This window comes from Petaurus breviceps, unplaced genomic scaffold (assembly GCF_028583685.1).
Source record: "Petaurus breviceps papuanus isolate PSGF00001 unplaced genomic scaffold, PetGlider_PUasm1.0 185, whole genome shotgun sequence".
Classification (NCBI taxonomy): domain Eukaryota; kingdom Metazoa; phylum Chordata; class Mammalia; order Diprotodontia; family Petauridae; genus Petaurus; species Petaurus breviceps.
In genome coordinates, this window is record NW_027185797.1 from 7,490,167 (window position 1) to 7,508,360 (window position 18,194).

General features: G+C 42.2%; 1 protein-coding gene across 1 annotated transcript in view; it reads right to left on the bottom strand.

The window, feature by feature from the left end:
• The window catches only part of LOC138161569 (collagen alpha-4(VI) chain-like), a 168,409-nt gene that overhangs the window by 102,437 nt on the left and 47,778 nt on the right, over window positions 1-18,194 (bottom strand). Inside the window, exons 17-21 of the mRNA XM_069088300.1 lie at window positions 17,131-17,175; window positions 16,951-17,004; window positions 6,121-6,183; window positions 5,741-5,806; window positions 1,135-1,188 (exon numbers count right to left, since the gene is read on the bottom strand). Of these exons, the coding sequence (XP_068944401.1) occupies window positions 1,135-1,188; window positions 5,741-5,806; window positions 6,121-6,183; window positions 16,951-17,004; window positions 17,131-17,175 (282 nt within the window). The remainder of the gene's footprint in view (window positions 1-1,134; window positions 1,189-5,740; window positions 5,807-6,120; window positions 6,184-16,950; window positions 17,005-17,130; window positions 17,176-18,194) is intronic.

Sequence of the window (18,194 nt, forward strand, 5' to 3'; positions counted from 1 at the left end):
CCCTCTTCTGTCTTTAGTTAGCACAGGGAGCTCACCATCTCCTGGGATGCCCTCTTCTCTTCTTAGTGCACAGGGAGCTTGCTCTCTCCCAGAACGCCCTCTTCTCTTCTTAGTGCACAGGGAGCTCGCTCTCTCCTGGGACCCCCTCTTCTGTTCTTAATTAGCTCTAATAGTTTGGAAATTTTCCCTCATATTGAATCTCCTTGTAACATTCCCCTATTTCTCCCAGTTCTAGCCAGTGCCTAACCTACCCAAACATTCTCATTAGTCAAGAGACAAGAGGTATCAGAGGTGCAGAGACAAGAAAACTGACCCTGGAATCAGAAGCACTTAAGTCCTACCTCTGACGAACACTGCTAGGTGCCTACCTGTACTGGGAGGAATTCCCTCATCTAGGAATTCTTTGTATCAATGAAACCAGAAGTCTAAAATCTATTCCTATTTAAAATCTACGAGTTGAGTGGCCCTTATTCAAAGGTATTCCATTTCTTTTAAAGGCAGTTGTGGGGTACCATAGTACACAGAGCACTGGGCCTGGAGTCTGGAAGATCTGAGTTCAAATCTGACCTCGGACACTGACTAGCTGTGTGATCCCAGGCAAGTCACCCAACCTTTGTCTGCCTCAGTTTCCTTAACTGGAAAATGAGGATAATAATACCACTGATCTCTCAGGATTGTTGTGACAACAAAATTGAGATGATATTTGTAAAGCACTTAGCACAGTATCTGACACATAGTAGGAGCTTAATAAAAGAAAAACCCTAGAAAAAAATAATATAAACTTCCCCCTGTCTATGGAAAATTTCCCCTATGAACAAGCCCCAAAATTCCCAATGCCCTTCAAGAAACTGAGAGAAAGGTCATCTCATGTTCCTGAAAAACATGACACCACTCCCTTGACCTTAGAGTCAAATGGTCACCAACAAGAGAACAATGTAAATGTCTCTGGGCAGAGTGTAGCCTCATCTGGAAAGCACCAACCTTCAGTCCAGGTAAACCCTTTCTACCTCTCGGCCCCTAAGGATGAATGAAAAGGAACAATTTCAGTCAGGAAGAGGATTGACAAGGAGATAAGAGAACCCAGAGAATGTCTGAGTGCTCGAGGAAGCAGTGTCAAGCACAGGGTATACCTACATTAGAACCTCGGTCTCCAGGCATGCCATCCTCAGCATGGACCCCAGGTTTTCCCTGAAAAAAAATAAGAGAAGTTTGGATTTATTCACCTTTTCTTGTCAGTTCTCCACAAGCAAATGACAGCCAAATGCAGCATGTCAAATTCCAGAGTGCTCAGGGCATCCTGCAGGAGACAGAGCACAGGACCCAGAGTCTCAGAATGTGTGTGTAAATACTGGCGTTGTCCCCTGACTACTGCTGTGACCGCAGACAACTCACCTGAACTCTCTGGTCCTCAGTTTCTTCTCAGGGAAAACAAGGGCAATGAACCAACGGCTTCTCCAAACCCTGTCCAGATGTGAGTCTGGGGTCCTGGGATATCTCCTTAAAGGCCTGGCCCCATTAAAGGCTTTACTACACTGAGCACTGTGGTCACACACCCTTTTCATCAATCATGTTCAGAAGCCGAGACCTCTCTGGTCCCCAGATTCTAAATCTGTAAAATGAGGAGACTGAGCTGGAAGGGAGGTATGAGAGGAAACAGGGCAAGATGGCAAGAATGCTGGGCTAGGCCTCTGAAATACCTGGGCTTAAATTCCACCCCTGCTGCTTACTGGCCATGTGTCTTCAGGGATTTAACCTCCAATATCTCATTTGATCCTCACTACAACCCGGGAGAGGGAGGGAGGGGGGTGTTATTATTATCCCCTTTTTTCCTGAGTCAGAGATTAAATGACCCCAGGGTCACACAGCCAGTAAGGGTTTGCGACTAGATTTGAACTCAGGCCTTCTCAGTGCTCTGTCCATTGTGCCACTAGCTTCCTCTAAAGGTTCAGCTCACGCACCACTTCCTGTGGAAGCTCCTTCCTGAGGCCCCTGACTGTTGGTGCTCACTTCCTTCTCAAATGGCATCAGGTTTACTTTTTTGTTTACATGCTACACCCCTTGGGTTCCCCTGGAGAGCAAACAAGATCTCAATTTTGTTCTTCCCTCCCCAGGACGGTGCCCAAACCATAGCAGACAACTAATGTGTCCTTGTTGAAATAAAAGAACTGAGCTGAATGCAGAGTCCCAGCTCAGGGGGTAAAATGACTCAGTGCACGTGAAGCACTTCACAAGTCCTAAGAACTCTGTAGAAATGGAATCTGTTATTATTGCTGCTGTTACTGGTGCCCTTCAAGGCCTTCTCTGCCTCTGACATTCTGATTCTGACCCTGGCCCTTTATGCTTCATGCTGGCATAGCCCCCTCCCCACATGGGAACAGCCAACGGAGGGGCAGAGCACTCCCTAGGCTGCAGCGCACAGGCCACCCTGCACACACTGACTCCTCAATAAACACCGCTGCGGGGGGTGGGGGGGAGATACAAGTGGGGAGCCAAGGTGATCCTGAAGAACAGGTGCCTGTCACTGAGGCTTTCTGAGAGGGAGCTGAGACACACACCAGAACCTGTGTTTGTTCAACACTAGTCAGGCTGGATGACATTTAAGAAAAATGGCCTGGGCTGAAGGAGGCTGTGAATTACGGATGATGACCTGGAAGATGACAACTGCCTTCCCCTCCAGCCAAAATGAAGAACTGGGACTCCTCTGGGCCTGAGACTGAGGCCACCAGGCAGCCTCCACAAGAATGAGCAGCTTCCAATGGGCATGAAGCTGGGAAATCACCACCACCCAGCTGTGGGTTTAAGCAAATACTCTGCATAACTCCGCTGTGGATGTAGGGGGAGGGAAGGCAGCCATGTGTGTCATTTAGTGGAAACAGGGAATTTCAGTGAAGGAGCTGCCTCTGACAGTGCAGATGGCCTCTTGCCCTAAAACCTATAATCTTAGGAGAAAGCAGAGCAGACTGGGCAGGAACTCAAAAAATTTAAAAACAAATGTTAAAAATTGTCTTTACATGTAATTGGGAAAAAAATATTTTTTTCAAAAGGAAAGGGGTCAGGGGAAAGATCTAGGAAGAGACTGAAGATTGTACCAATTATAAAGAATACTCAGTTTTTATACAAGCTGGAGTTAGGCAAAAAGTAAAACCTATCTATTCAGAGTTTCTATTTTCTTAACAACCGTCCTGTTTTGTTTAAGTTCTGAAGCAACCACAGACTTCCCACTTATCTCCTCACCAAGGGGACTCACTTGCTCTCAAGCTGTTGTTGTGGCCAATTTTGTGATTGTTGTGGCAAAGACCATAGGACCATAGAATGTGGAAGGTATGGGGACCCCTGGGAAGTATCTAGTAAAGTCTTGTCATTGCAGAGTTAGAAACCTGGGCCCAGAGAAGGGGAGTGACTTTCTCTAGGTCATACAGCTAGTGAGTGACAGTCTTAGGATGAAAACAGAAACCCTCCTCCTCTTTGGTCAGAGGTCAGGAACATCAGCACACTTCTCAACAGACTCAATAATCAATCATGGTTTCCCCAAATGCTGCAGGCTTCTCTGGGGGACTGTTTTCAAGCTGGATTTTGCTTAGAATCTGGAAACTCCAGCCCCAGGCACTACTGACCATAATTACAGATAAGGACTCAACATCTCAGACCCGGAAAAAACCTAAAGGCCAATAACTGTCCACAGGATCCCAAAATGTTAAGCTGGAAGGGGCCTCAGCAGCACACTGACACCCTCCTTTACAATTCAGAGAGGCTTGCCCAGGATCACACAGCTTGTGGGTTTCAGAGGCAAGACCTGAGTTCTTATGTCTTCTGATTCCAGGCCCAGAGAACTTCCCGCTATGTTGTTCCCCCCACCCCACCCCCACCCCTTTCCAATCAATGGTAGCCTCTAGGTCATCCTCTAAATTCTAGCCTTTTGGTACTAATTCTATAGGGAACTGAGAGCACACGTGCAGCTAGGTGGCGCCACAGTGCAAAGAGTGCTAGACCTAGAGGCAGGAAGACTCCTCTTCCTGAGTTCAAATCCAGCCTCAGACACTTACTAGCTGGGTGACCCTGGGCAAGTCACTTAACCTTGTTTTCCTCAGTTTCCTCATCTGTAAAATGAGCTAGAGAAGGAAATGGCAAACCACACCAGTATCTTTACTGAGAAAGCCCCAAATGGGGTCATGAAGAGCAGGACATAACTGAACGACAAGTGTATATACAACTATCTCTTCAATAAATTGCATTCTCTAAGTCATTTAAATTCTACCACCTTGGTACTAGGTTTATAGAGAATTAAGAGAATTTATTTCAAAACAGTAGGGGGGGGGGAGTGAAAACTTCTCAAAACTTCCCTCTCCCTTCCCCCACTCCTTCTTCTGCTGTTAATCAGCAGCAAGCCCTTTCAGGAGGTGGGCCCCTCCTCCCGGCCACTGGGGGGGTCGAGGACAGTGAGCTCACTCCTCCCCATTGCTTTGGGACCCTTCCCCCCTTTTCCTTGCTGTCAATCAGCCTCCTCAGCAGGCTCCTTTGCTGTTTACTATTGGGGAAGATTTTTGCACTGAGACTTGAGCCCACTCCCCTAACCAATGGGAGAAGGGGCCCCATTAGGGTGTAAATTCTTGTTCTGCCTTTTGCAAAGTGCATCTTCCTCATGATCGGTCATCGGGGAGACCTCCCTCTTCACTAGGGGAAGAGAATAAATTCCTATGCCTATCCTAGGAGATCTCCGTGTTCTTGATTAAATTTTAGATGAGGTTTTCCATCACAAACAGTAGTAACTGACAAGTTAACACTTTTTTTTTTCCTATGGAGCACTGAGCTATCTTCATGCCCCTTAAAATTATGAGTACGGTGCTTTGTTAGTTATTTAGCACCAAAAGAAGAAGAGGATCTAAAAAGAAGGGGAAAGATGTTTGAAAATGTTCTGGCATTACCCAGAAGAGAAAGCAAACCCTTCTATAGCACGAGGGATCTTCTGTTTAAGGACAATTCCCCAAAACGACAGAATTTCAGAACAAGGAGGAAGCTTAGACATCATTTCTCACCCAGCCTTCTCATTTTACAGGTACAAAAGCTGAAGCCTGGGAAAATGGAGTGACTTGGCCACAGAGACACTTAGTGTTGGGGCCAGAACGAGGCACCAAGGCTCCGACTCTGGGTCCAGCACCCTCTGCACTATGTCACAGTTGTCTCAAGAGAAAGAAAATACTACTACTACTAATAATAAAGATAGTAACTAGCATCTTGTAGAGCACTTTGGGGGTTTAGGGAGCATTTTACACATATTCTCTCATCTCCCTTTTCTCTCTATTTTTCCTTATTTCCATTCTGTGTCTGAGGTCTGTGATATATTACCTGGCTTCAACAGAGAGAGGAATTAGCATTCTTTGCCCCTGACTAAAGTAACACAAAACATACTTGGAGCAAGGAGCCCAAAATGGACCCTCAAACACTACTCAAAGGCCGTGAGTGGTAGACTGCTTTATACTGGGCTCTAAGAGATGCCCTAAGGTTCAACAAACAGCATGCTAGAAATGATCTCAATTACTTATCTTGCTAATTGGGTGCTATGCTTAATTGTTGTTACACCACTACAGGACTTCATCTACTACTGGAGCCTTTAAATTTTGACACCCTAGGACAAGTCCTGGCTGTCCCGCCCTAGCTATGGGCCTGACATAAAGATATCTTCGTTCTCTATTCTCGGTGACAGAATTTCCTTGTGCCCCAGAGATACAGAACTAGACTTTACCTGGGGACCTTGCTTTCCTTTTTCTCCCGCAGGACCACAAATAGTACTATTGGTTCCAGGTTCTCCCTAAGAAAACAAACTTTTTGTTACTACAAGTAAATGAATAAAAGCACAAATCAAAGTATGAGCATTCTTTAAGCCTAAACCCAAGTTAACCAAAGTTATCAAGTTTGACTGGGGCACAGACAAGGGTAGTGAATTCTGAAGAGAGAGATTTCACTCCCCTTAAGAGCCCTGGTTATCCAAAAGATGAATTTCACTTTCAAAGGTCAGTTTTGATGCAATGTCTATAGAAACCTAAGTAACTGCTAACATTCTGCCCCTGGCCAACTGGGAGCCCCTGGAATCCGGATCATGGAAATGAGTCAACCATTACTTACAGGATCTCCCCTTAGACCAGGACGTCCTGGTTCACCGGATTCTCCTGGAGGGCCCCTCAAGCCCTTGAAACACAAAGAGAGAATGAGAAATCAGGCATTTGCTGTTATGTAGTCACCCTTAGAAGGATTATGCAGATGGCAAATGGGAATTAATGAAAAATGGAGGCCCAGCACTGATGTATTAGAATATATTGAAACCAAAGGGAGAAGAAAATAACTCCAAGTCCAAAGAATATTCTCACTCCAAAGCTGATGGGTACCAATAGCCCATGAGGAGGAGAAAAATGCATTTTGGATTCATTCCTGCTACTGGCAAATGACTGTGACATGAAGCAAACCCTTCCTCAGGCAGACTGTATCCTTTAAACACAGGACCCTATGAGGATGCCATCTACTTCATTCTTCCCTATGGCTGAACAGGACCAGTCAGGAAAATCTTCCATCAGCCTCCCTCTTAGGTTCTTAGGTCAAGCCATAGCTTTGGCCCTGCTCAATTAGAGAATTGGTGAACTAGAATTAACTGCAGAGACCACAAAATCCTTTGAATCTCTTGCCTCCTTCCATCATTCCCAAATTGCTCAGTAATTTCTGTGACCCATTTCTTCCAGCTCCACTCTCATGTGGCCAAATGCTACCAGAGGAAACCATGAAATTGTGCTGCCCAGGCCCATTTCAGATGACTATTATCTAATCTCAACTGGGTCTTCACTGCTATGTGACAACAATCGGATTCATTTCCTATTGACTTACCACAGATCACAAGAATGACGTGTTTCAAACCATTTCGTCTCTCCTCAAGTCCTAAATACTATACTATCCCTTCTCGCTCTTAACTGCTCACCTCACCCCACATACTTTAAAGAGAAAATTGTAGCACATTCATCACAAACAAACTTCCTCAATTCCCCTCCTATATTCCTCTGAACTTATCTATGTATTTACCTATTCTCTCCTCTTTTCTTTCAGGCTCAAACGAGGTAAGGTAGGCTTCCTTGACCAGGCTACACCTTCCACATATACCCTTGATCCCATTCCCTTCTGAAAACCCCATGACTTTAGTTCATTAATAATATCTCACACACTTTCAATATGGTCCTCGCTTCCTTACTCCTCAGTTAGAAATTATTTTCAGGTGTCCTCTGCCCTATATAGCCTTTCCCTTGACCCTATCACTGCCTCAAGCTATTTTCTATCCCTTGCCTAATTTTTACTGTCAGAATTCTAAAAAGACTAATATATACTCCCTGCCTCTACATCATCTAGGACAGTGATTTTATAGATGCATGTGTGTACACATATACACACATGCATACACATATGCACACAATACACACATACATATATGTGGGTGTGTTTATATGTATGTATATACAAATAAATATTTGTACGCACATATAAACATACATTTTGGAGGGCAGATGGATGGCACAGTAGATAGTGTGCCAAGCCTATAGTTAGCAAGACCCATCTTCATGAGTTCACTTCTCGTCTCAGACATCACTAGCTCTGTGACTCTGGGCAAGTCACTCAATTTCCTCCTCTGTAAAATGAGCTGGAGAAGAAAATGGCAAACCCCTCCAGACTCTGCCAAGAAAACCCCAGACACCACTGAAAATGACAGAACAACAGCAGCAGCACAAATACAGATTTACTTAGTAATAAATTATATACATGTACTACCATATTAATTATATGTGTCATATATCATATATTATAAAATATATAAATCCATTATAAAATAATTCTTTTGTAAATATGTGAAAAATAGATATGTTATAAAATATTTTTGTTATAAATGTTATAAAACACACAAAACTATAAATTTTAAGAAGATTAGGTTAAATATTACAATATAATATTTAACTGTAGGGTCAATAGGGATTGTATTAAGCTAGGGTGAGAGCCATGGTGAGACCTGTGCTTTAGGAAGCTTATTTTGCCAGCTGAGCAGAAGGCGAATTTAAAAGAGGAGACATTTGAAACAGGGAGACCACTTAGGCTATTTCAATAGTTCATGCAAGAGGTGATAAGGGCCTGAACTTGGCTAGTGGCTGTGTGAACAGAGAGAAGATGGGAGAGTTTGGCAATAGAATTGACAAACTGTAGCTGATTGCATATGTAATGTTAGGGAAAGTGCAAAGTTAGAGATGACATCAGAATTTTGAGAACCTGGATGATTAGAAGGATGGTGTGCCCAGGAAAGTAATGGGGAAGTTTGAAAGAGAGGTGGGTTAGGAAGAAGAGGAGAGAAAATGTGATGATATCTTCAAGGCAGCTCACAAGCCATCTATGCATCATCCTGAGATCTATTCGGTTGTTCAGTCCTTTTTCAGTATTGTCCAACTCTTCATGATCCCATTTGGGGTTTTCTTGGCAAAGATACTGGAATGTTTTGTCATTTCCTTCTGCAGTTCATTTTACAGATGAAGAAACTGAGGCAACCAGGGTTAAGTGACTTGCTCAGGGTCACACAGCTAGTAAGTGTCTGAGGCCAGATCTGAACTCAAGATGAGTCTTCCTGACTCTAGGCCTGGTGCTCCTCTACTGACTGCAGCACCTAGCTACCCTAAGACTTACTCTATTGCACACAAAATGAAAAGGGGAGGAAGCAAGGCTCATTCAGAGGTGAAGCAAAGAGTCTGTCCTCTGAGGGTGGCTGCCAAAGTCACAAGGTGATTTAGAGGGGAGGGGTGGCTGGGAGTGAGGGTAGAATTTTCCTAGTGGTACTTGTACAGTTGTGGCTGTGGGTTCCTAGGGGCTCTCAGGGTCCTAATCCTAGGGGATCAAGCATACTGAGAAGCTTGATGTTCAGGACTGAACAGCAGAGAGAAGCAGAGTTGAAGGTAGAGGAGAAGCTCGACTGCCTGTCATGGCTGAGGCAGAATATAACCAAACTTCCCTTACTCTAGTTGCTTGATTATATATATCCTGGGGTCAATCCCTACCCCTCCATTTTAAGACCATGGTGTCCTGCCCTAGGTGGCCCCAGTCCAGACTTTGGAGTCTACTTACTAAAGGATCTAACTGACATAAGATAGAATCTAAACGCCTTAAAAGTGGGGATTATTTCATTTTTGTCTTTGTATACCCAGCACTTATCACAGGGCCTGGCACATAGTAGGTGCTTAATAAATACTTGCTGATTGGCTGGTCAATTAATCTATTCACTCCTTAATCCTTTCCAATCTATCTTCTGGTCCCCACCACTCTACTAATACTGCTCTTCCTAAGGTCATTAGTGAGTTTCCACTAAACTCAATGACTTTTATCCTATTTTCCTCTTCCTTAGCCCTCCCTGAATCATGCAACATTGTTGGCCACACTCTTCTTCCTGTTTTTCTCTTCCTCACTGATTTCTGTGACATTTTATTCCCCTGGTTCTCTTTCTGTGTATTTAATTATTCTATATTTCAACCACTTAAAGGTGGGTATCCTCTTTGGACCTGTTTTAGCCTTCTGTTCATCTCTCTCTGCACCTTCCCTTAGTAATTTTATCTACTCACATTATTTCAATTACTATCTCTACATAGGACTACCACATCTATATCTCAATGTAATACCACCTCAGTGTTCCCATCTTATTTTTCCAACTATCTATTGTGTAGTTATGCCTGGATATAAACAATCCAATTCAATAATTCAACAAATACTTACTAAATATTAAGTTTATGTCCAAAAGCACTGCAGTTACAAAAATAGATACCATATAAATTTAACAAAATTATAATCTAATGGAGGAAGGACAAGTACCCTCTATGAGATAAATGCAAAGGAGGGTTCTTGTCAGAGGATTACAGGAAATTTAAAAAAGAAAGAGATGTTTTTCGTGGGAGGGGGCAAAGAAGAGTAAGGAAAGATTCATGGAGTAAGTAGCTTAAGAATTCAACCTTGATGGAAGAAAGGAATGGCAGTGGCCAAAGGCTCTAGGGAAGAATATTCGTTCCAGACATTGGGATTGCATGAACAACGACACGCGGATGGGAGAAGGCAGTAAGAGAATTGTGGGCAGAAAACAGTTTGCTTGTTCTGGAAAACAGAATATGTGGAGTGGAGTGATATAACATCAAGATGGATATGTGAATCTTGAGTCAGATAAGAGAAGATCTTAAATGTTAGCACCAGGACCTAATACTTTATTTGGTAAGCAGCATGAATGCAGGAGGCATTGTCAGTAAAGAAAGGCACTCTAGCAACCCTGTTAAGAGAGAAGTGGTCAGCACCATGGGCAACAGTATTACAGAAGCTAATAGCAGGTTACATTTTAATATTGAACCAGTAGAAAGCACCAAACCAATCAATGACATTAGAGGCTTTAGTCTGCCTTTGTGAAAGCAGAGGGGGTAGACTGAGGAGCAAGAGATGTACCTAGCCCTGGTAAATTTAATCTTCATGTTTAGGCAGTTTTCCAAAAGTGAGAGTAAGATTCAGGTAAGCCTCTGGAATATGAGAAGCACAAGTGAATGAGTGAATGAATGGATGGATGAATGAATGAATGAAATACATCTATTAGATGGTCACTATGTGCTAAGTACTAGCTATACTAACTAGCTATAATAGAAAAGCAAGATTTTTCCTGCTCTCAAGAATCTTGCATTCTAATAGGAAGAACAGTTTAGTTTACTGAGCTTTTACTTATGTCAGTGAAAACTTAAAATTTATTATGTTGGGGCGGCCAGGTAGCACAGCGAGTAGATCTACAACGAGTAGACACGGCTCCAGTGTCAGGATGACCTGGGGATCAAATCCGGGCTCAGATACTTAGCACCACACCCAGAAACAACTGGCTATGTAACCTTGAGCAAGTTACTTAATCCCGATTGCTTTAAAAAAAAATGTATTATGTCATGAGAGGTTTGTGGATTTTTCCAATATCTGAATCTACATAATTAAGTTTTCCAGATCTACTTATGTTTCACAGATTAAACATGTCTCAAAGTCTTCCTTTACAGAGGGTTCACACACTTCCTGGTCACTCCATTTCCTATAAACTGCTCTGCTTGATTTTGACTCCACAGAACAACATGGCCCTGGTATCTTTACTCCCCCTTTGCCCTACAACCCCCGGTTTTGGCCTTCCTTTTGTGTGTTGTCTTCCCACAATCTAATGTGCCCTTTAGGGCAGGAACTGTCTCTTTTCCTTATTGGTATCCCCAGCATTCAGCATAGTGCCTGGCACACAGTAGGTGCTGAATAAATATATTCTGAATTGAATTGGTGCAAATGTGTGCTAGCAAGAACATAAAAAGGTTTATCCTGTAAGTCCTCAAAAATATACAAGCATCTCAGAAAACTTCAAAAAAGAATCTAAGAAATAATTTTTCCTTCAGTAATAAAGTTCAACTATGACAAGTATGTTACTCAAATACTTGGGTTTCAGAAAAGTTTAATTAACTTATATGCTATAAACACAGTAAAGACTGTCTTTATGAAGCTGTCAGTTGTGCTACTACACTAGCTAGGTGTTCCAAAAAGAAGCTTCCCTGTGATCAACATTAACTCAGGATAGTAACACAGAGGGTAACAGAACGGGAAGGGTATGTGTTCACAAGACTGGGTGTCTATATGGCCCCCTTCCCTTGGTGTCTAGTGCATATGGTAATGCTTGATACTGTTCCCATATGGCAAGGAATTGGCATTCCAGAAAGAACGAAATGTGCAATAAAAACTGTTCAGAGACAGTTTTGGATGCTTTTATGATTGATACAGATTTATAGGTTCTTCTCTATAATCCTAAGGATATGATTTTTAAGGACCTCGTGTGATACAGAAATTGGCCTTCTCTAAGATTTGGTAAGCAGAAGTTCAGACTCATGGAACAAATTCAAACGTGTAGACAGTGACCACTATGACATAACTACTCATATCATGGTGGCTCCACTGCCACCAGATTTAAAAGCTCTACACTTGCTAGAACCCACTCTAGCATCAGCTAAAGGGCAGTAGGAGCAGGCATTGGTCTCCCCTGTCTGGTGTGAGTTACCTTTTATGTCACAATCTCATGTCTTCCTAATATATCAGGTGTAAATAGGCTTTATGATAGAGAGGTTAAAAGGGGTCTCCCTCAAATAGGCAATTCTTTTGAAGAAGTTCTTATATGGAACTCTCAACTGATAAAGTGTAATTCCTACTGGTCTAGGGATACTCTGGTCATGAGTACTCTGCAGCTACAGACATGCTGGGACTATGACAGGGAACATGCTTGTTCAGCCAGTCAAGTGGGCTGGGAGCACTGATGATGCCCTTCAGAAGACCTAAAAGAGAACTTAAATGGAGATCTTATCACATGACTAAATGACCATCTGGATGGCAGAAAGAGTGGGATCAAGTGCAGAAAGAATATATTGAACCTCAGATAATGTAGAATTCTGAACTCATGCAGCTGAGAATCACTTACAGAGACCACGGCTGCCAAACGAGGTGACCATACTAGGTTCACTATAGCCTGTGCTTCTAATGTGATTCTCATAACCACTAAGTACAGTAGTACCTCTGAATTTAGGCTAGAGACTATATAAGAAGTCCCTAATAAAGCAGAAGAGCTCTAAGTCTGCTCAGGAAGAGACCAATCAGAGACTTCAGCATTACCAGGGATGACCATTCCAGGTTCACCAGGGATGATGCTTCCAATGCCATGGACTTGGTCACCTTGCCTGGTAGTGCAATTAAAAAGCACATGAAGAAATGAGACCCACAGTGCCAGGGAAGTAGGTCCTAGAGAAATGACAGTCTTCTCTTAAGCTTACACTGGAGAGTATGTTTTCCTGGAACCAGAGGAAATGAGATGAGTTACAATGTCTCATTGATTCTAGGGTCTCAGAAACTCTATCACCCTCAGTATAATGGTGAAGAGGCATGTGCTACACCATATCAATAGCATTCTGGAACAAATGGCTATAGCAGAAGGGAGATCTTTGAAAGAAGATTTAGTTTGCCAGGAAAAAAATCCAGTGATATGTCAGAGAGATCCCTCAAGCCAGATAAATTTGGGGGTGGTCCACATGGCTTCCACAGGAGTAGTGTTCAGGCTACATGACTCTGAGAGTACATCTGCTGTTGTTAGTAAAATTTGGGTCAATATACTCTCCCTGGCACTGGCCCAGAAAGTTTTAATCCTACTCAAGACTTCACTATGACTGGAGCCTAGAGCCCAGGTAATTCATGGAGAAGAAAGTAAAAAAACAATAGCTTGTTTAAATTCAAGCCTCTGATTCAGATGGGGTAGTCACCAAAAAAAAATCCAAAGTGCACAAATGAGAAGCCTTCCCTCCTGTGCATTTTGTAGTGGCCCTTAGCAGTAACCAGTCTTTCAAGAGAAGAAGAAAAGTACATAGTGATTTCCATGATTATTTTGAGTATTTAATACAGGAGGACTGGTATATGCAGTGCAAGGTTATTTTTGTGTGAACTCACGGATGCTAGAGAGGACAACCAATGAGCAACAGGTAGATGTTAGTGACCAAGAGATTCACCCTTCCACACACACCAACAGATGAAGGAAGAACCACACCTTTCTTGGTAAACTAATTCTCACAGGGGAGGCTTCAGGAAACCAAATAACACACCCTTACCAGGAAAGAGTAGAGGGTGAAAAGAATGTTAGCAAAAAAGCCATCGGCACCATGGTCATCAGCTACTGTAAGGCTAAGAATAACTATTTCAGCACTTGGCACTATGGACAGCACCAAAGAGTGTTCTATTGTACTGTATCATGCTGTCACTGCAGTAGCATCTGGGGGCAGCATTGCCAGATATGTGAGAGGACAGCAATGTTATTACAACCAGTAAAATTAATACGTATTAATAAGGTAAACCTTTGTGCCTTCAATTAGTTTGGTTTGAAAAAAGAATGAAAATAAGAGTAAGGTGATCTTCCAGGATGGCTTTGTATCTCTTCCCTAGAGCACCAACCCTCTGGGAATTAAAGGTAGGGTGTGGGTGTGGGGGTGGGTGTGTGTGTGTGTGTGTGTGTGTGTGTGTGTGTGTGTGTGTGTGGGTGTGTGGGTGTGTGTGTGTGTGTGTGTGTGTGTGTGTATGTGTGTGTGTCCCCTTTCTTAGTGTTTGCTATCTTATGAAAGGACCTGATGCCCTATCCATGAAACAAGAGATCAGTGTTATAGTAAGGTCTGTGTCTCTGATCAGAAGGCTTTTCAGAGAGAGGTTCAGCTCCATTTCTAATAATTCTGCTAGTTCCCAGTCTCTGCTCCATTAACCTAAGAATATGTTTTGGAGCACAAACATGATCAGAGCAACATACTGGTATGGTAGATGGCTTAGAAAAGAAATGGGCAACTAGGCAGCTCTTACAATTGTTTACGTGACAAGAGTCGGTGAAGGGCTGTAAGGAGAGTGAAGAAGGGGACCATCTGGAGGAGATGTTGCTAATACAGAAAGGCCAGGATTTAGCAGCTGAGATCTCCCCTCCAGTGTAAGTACCTCTGTCTAATTTCCCTATTTCTGGTGTCGTCACCTTCCCAGCTGTCCAGCTTTGTTTCTCAGAGTCATCTTCGGCTCTTCCCCCAAATCATTTACCAAGTTCTGCAGAATCAAAGAATCTCCGCGTCTGAAGGAACCATTGCCATCTCCTGCCTGAAATGGAATTACTACCACAATATCCCAGACAAAAGGCCATCCAGCATCTACTTTCTCGGGATGGAGAGCTTTCTACTTCCCATGTTCCATTTTGGACAGATCTAATGATTAGGAAAAGTCAAACATCTACTTCCTGCAGTTCCCACCAATTGCTTTTTTGCCTTTGGAAGAAAGTGGGAAATACAAAAACTTTTCTTCCATATGAAAACTTTTTGTGCATTTGACAACTACTAACATGGAGAGCCTACTTATGCAATATCTTTTGCCATGATACACTCCTTTACACCTCACATTGCAGCTCCCTTAGTTCCTCCAATCATTACTATGATTACTATGTGGCAGACTGTGTAAATTCTGGGAATACAAAGAAAGGCCCTCCAAGTCTCTGCTTTTAAAGGACTTACATTCCAATAGAGAATCAAACATATAAATAAATATTTAAAGGATATAGACAGAGTAGATGCCTTCATTTCTTAACAGTTAAGACATGGGCCTCCTAACTGGTCTTCCACCTTGAAACTATCTTTTTTCCTCTACATCCATATCACACTATTGCTGGAAATGATCTCCCTCTGCTCAAAGTTTTCATTTGGCCTGGACTCTACTTTACTCTTATTCCATTTTCCCTGTATTATATTTATTTATATAGGTCTCCCATTGTATTGTAAGCTCATTAAGTACATTGTCTCTCTCCTTGCATTTCCAACATTCAGTGGAGAGCATTCATACTTAATAAATGTTTATCAAGTTGAATATTGATATTGGATATTTTCCTTGACATGGCTGTGTGTCATGCAGAGGAATTATTTTAGTGACCATCACTGTGGCCACAGAGCATACGGCTTTCATTGCTCCCCATAGATCATAAAAGTTTAAGGTGGAGAGAGAAAGCCTTTCCAGTCACACAGTGGGTACAGTGATCTCAACTGCAGTCAAAAACTATAAGTTAGAAAATGATAAAGTACAGGAGGAAAGTCAGAGTGTCCTAAGAGTTTCAAAGAAGGTTCAAGATCTAAGGTATTCTTCCACCTATAATTATGCAAATGATAATAGAATTTTCCTCTGAACATTTGTAGAGATCTGACCTACAACATGCTAGGTGAAAAATAAAGGTCAATAATGTCATGTAAATATCTGTATGTTTTCCATTTGTAAAGTTTTATTGTAATGCTTCATTATAGCATAATGTTAATTCTGGGTCCTCAAGGGCTGGGCCAGCAGAGTGTAAGCTTAGACAGATACTGCCAAGATGGAAATGCCCCAAATGTCAACCCACTGAAATTTAGTATGTCAGTCAACTGAGGACCAACCACATTCAGTTTAGAGGAGCCCATCACCATGATAGCTGAAGAACTTTGGGGGCAGAGCAACTCTTGAAGACTATCTGCTTCCTATCAAAAAGAAAGTACCCATATTGGTTAAATTATAGATCCATGAACACATAACTACTAAGATAAGAAGAAGAAAGATAAGTAGATAGACAGAGGCATTCTGCCAGGGGTCCTTAATTTGGGGTCTGTGAACTTTTTTTTTATTTTGATAACTGTATTTCAATATAAATTATTTCCCTTTTAATCTTATGTATTTTAATTCATACATTTAAGCATTCCAAGAAGGGGTCCCATAAGATTTCCAGATTGATGGAGGGTTAAGAATCCTCGTTCTTTTTAATAGGGGAGCACAGGGGACAAAATATGCTAGAACTATGTATGATATATACGCATGTTACCTATGCACTCTTATGCATACTTTATATATACTTCAGAGGTGTACATGTGCATGCATGTACATTAACATATACATATCTGGACATGTGCACACACATGTATATGTCATTACCTTTGACTTCACTGGCTGAGGAACCTCCCAAAATGGAAATTGCAGACTGATAGCAATATATAAAGCCTATTCCTGGGGAGGGGTAAGTGATCAGCCAGTGGGCTGGCCACACATTTACTGTGTCACAGGTCCGGATGTTGGTAGGGTTACAGAGGAGGGGAATGATGGGACGGTGCTCAGAGGGGCACTGGAGGCTCTCAGCTCATCATCTTCAGAGCCAGGATCCGGACTCCAGCTTCTAATCAATGCCCTCAAAACCTTTGCCTGAGTCCCACCCCAGGATATTGGGTTATTCTGCTCATGTGCTCTACCACCAAGTGGAGCTTGTCACATTGAGTACTGGGAGGGTGTATTTTTCAAGACAAATTCACCATCTGAAAGCAAAATTATATCAGAGTTTACCTGATTTCCAGCATTTCCTTTTTCTCCAGGGATTCCAGAACTGCCACGTTCACCCTAGATTTGGAGGGAAGGAAGAGGGGAGATAGGAAAAGAAAAATAAAGGTGTGGAACTCTTCTTGTTCTGTGAGCTCTACCAGCGAGTCTTTTCCATTCCTTCAATGACTGGATATATTCTTATACCTGTTCTCCAGTAAATCCATCCATTCCGTTGTCACCCCGGTTGCCCTGTGGTGAAGAGAAACCAGATGTCAGCACAATTGTACCAAGACAAAATCAAGCACATTCTAAAAAGACTTTTTTGGGGAGAAAGTGAGGTTCTGATAATGAAAAACTTTTTCTTGACTCATAAAAGTGGAGATGAACCCTCTGAACTTTTCAAAATTTGATAGAGCTTAGTTTTTTCATCTTATGCAAATCAATGCTTTTAAAGAGTGAATATTGTCAAAGTTAGGAAAAAACCAAAACAACAAGTTTTACCCTTAAATCATGGTTAAAAGCATAAGAGTAGTCAATATTATGGCAGTTTTAGAAGGTGTTTTAAAATATGACCAAATAGTAATGACTTGCTCTTAGGTGGTTATCATAATAAATTTCCAAGATAATAAATAATACTTCTTAACTGGTTGCTTGAATATCAAGGGCTCTCTTTCTTTGACAAATGATTTCTTTTTATTACTTTTTATCCCCATTCTAGTGTGCTAATCTTCCCAACACGCTGAGGAAATCAGCAGCTAAATGGTAGCTGGAGGATAAAAAATCACTGGAGAGAGCTTTGACGTGCACAAAGGAGTGTGCCTTCTCCTTCCCCCTTCCCAGGATTTAGAAAAGAAGGTAAAATCCTCAGGAAGTGGTGTGCTGTGCCTTGGAGACAGTCAAGGTGGCCAAAGCACACAGAGAGATTGGAATGACAACTAGAGTCAGGGAAATGAACCAAAGGAGAGTCTGCTGCACACTAGCAGTACTTAGCCCAATAGCCCAGATCTCCTACAAATGGTCCCTGTCTCCCTGCTAGCAGGCCACTGTAGCCATTCATGGTCTATATGAGCAAAAGTGCCCATTTTCCAGAACACATGGTATCACTGATCCCTCATCAAGAAAATATTCACACTTATTTAATAATTACTATAGTGGTCTCTCTTTACTGGTAGAACAAGTTTCAAACTAACTTTTGGCCACATCAATTCTTCAGTGGTCTTGCCTTTGGAACTTTAAGGGGATTTCCAACATCAGGGATTATGCTTTTG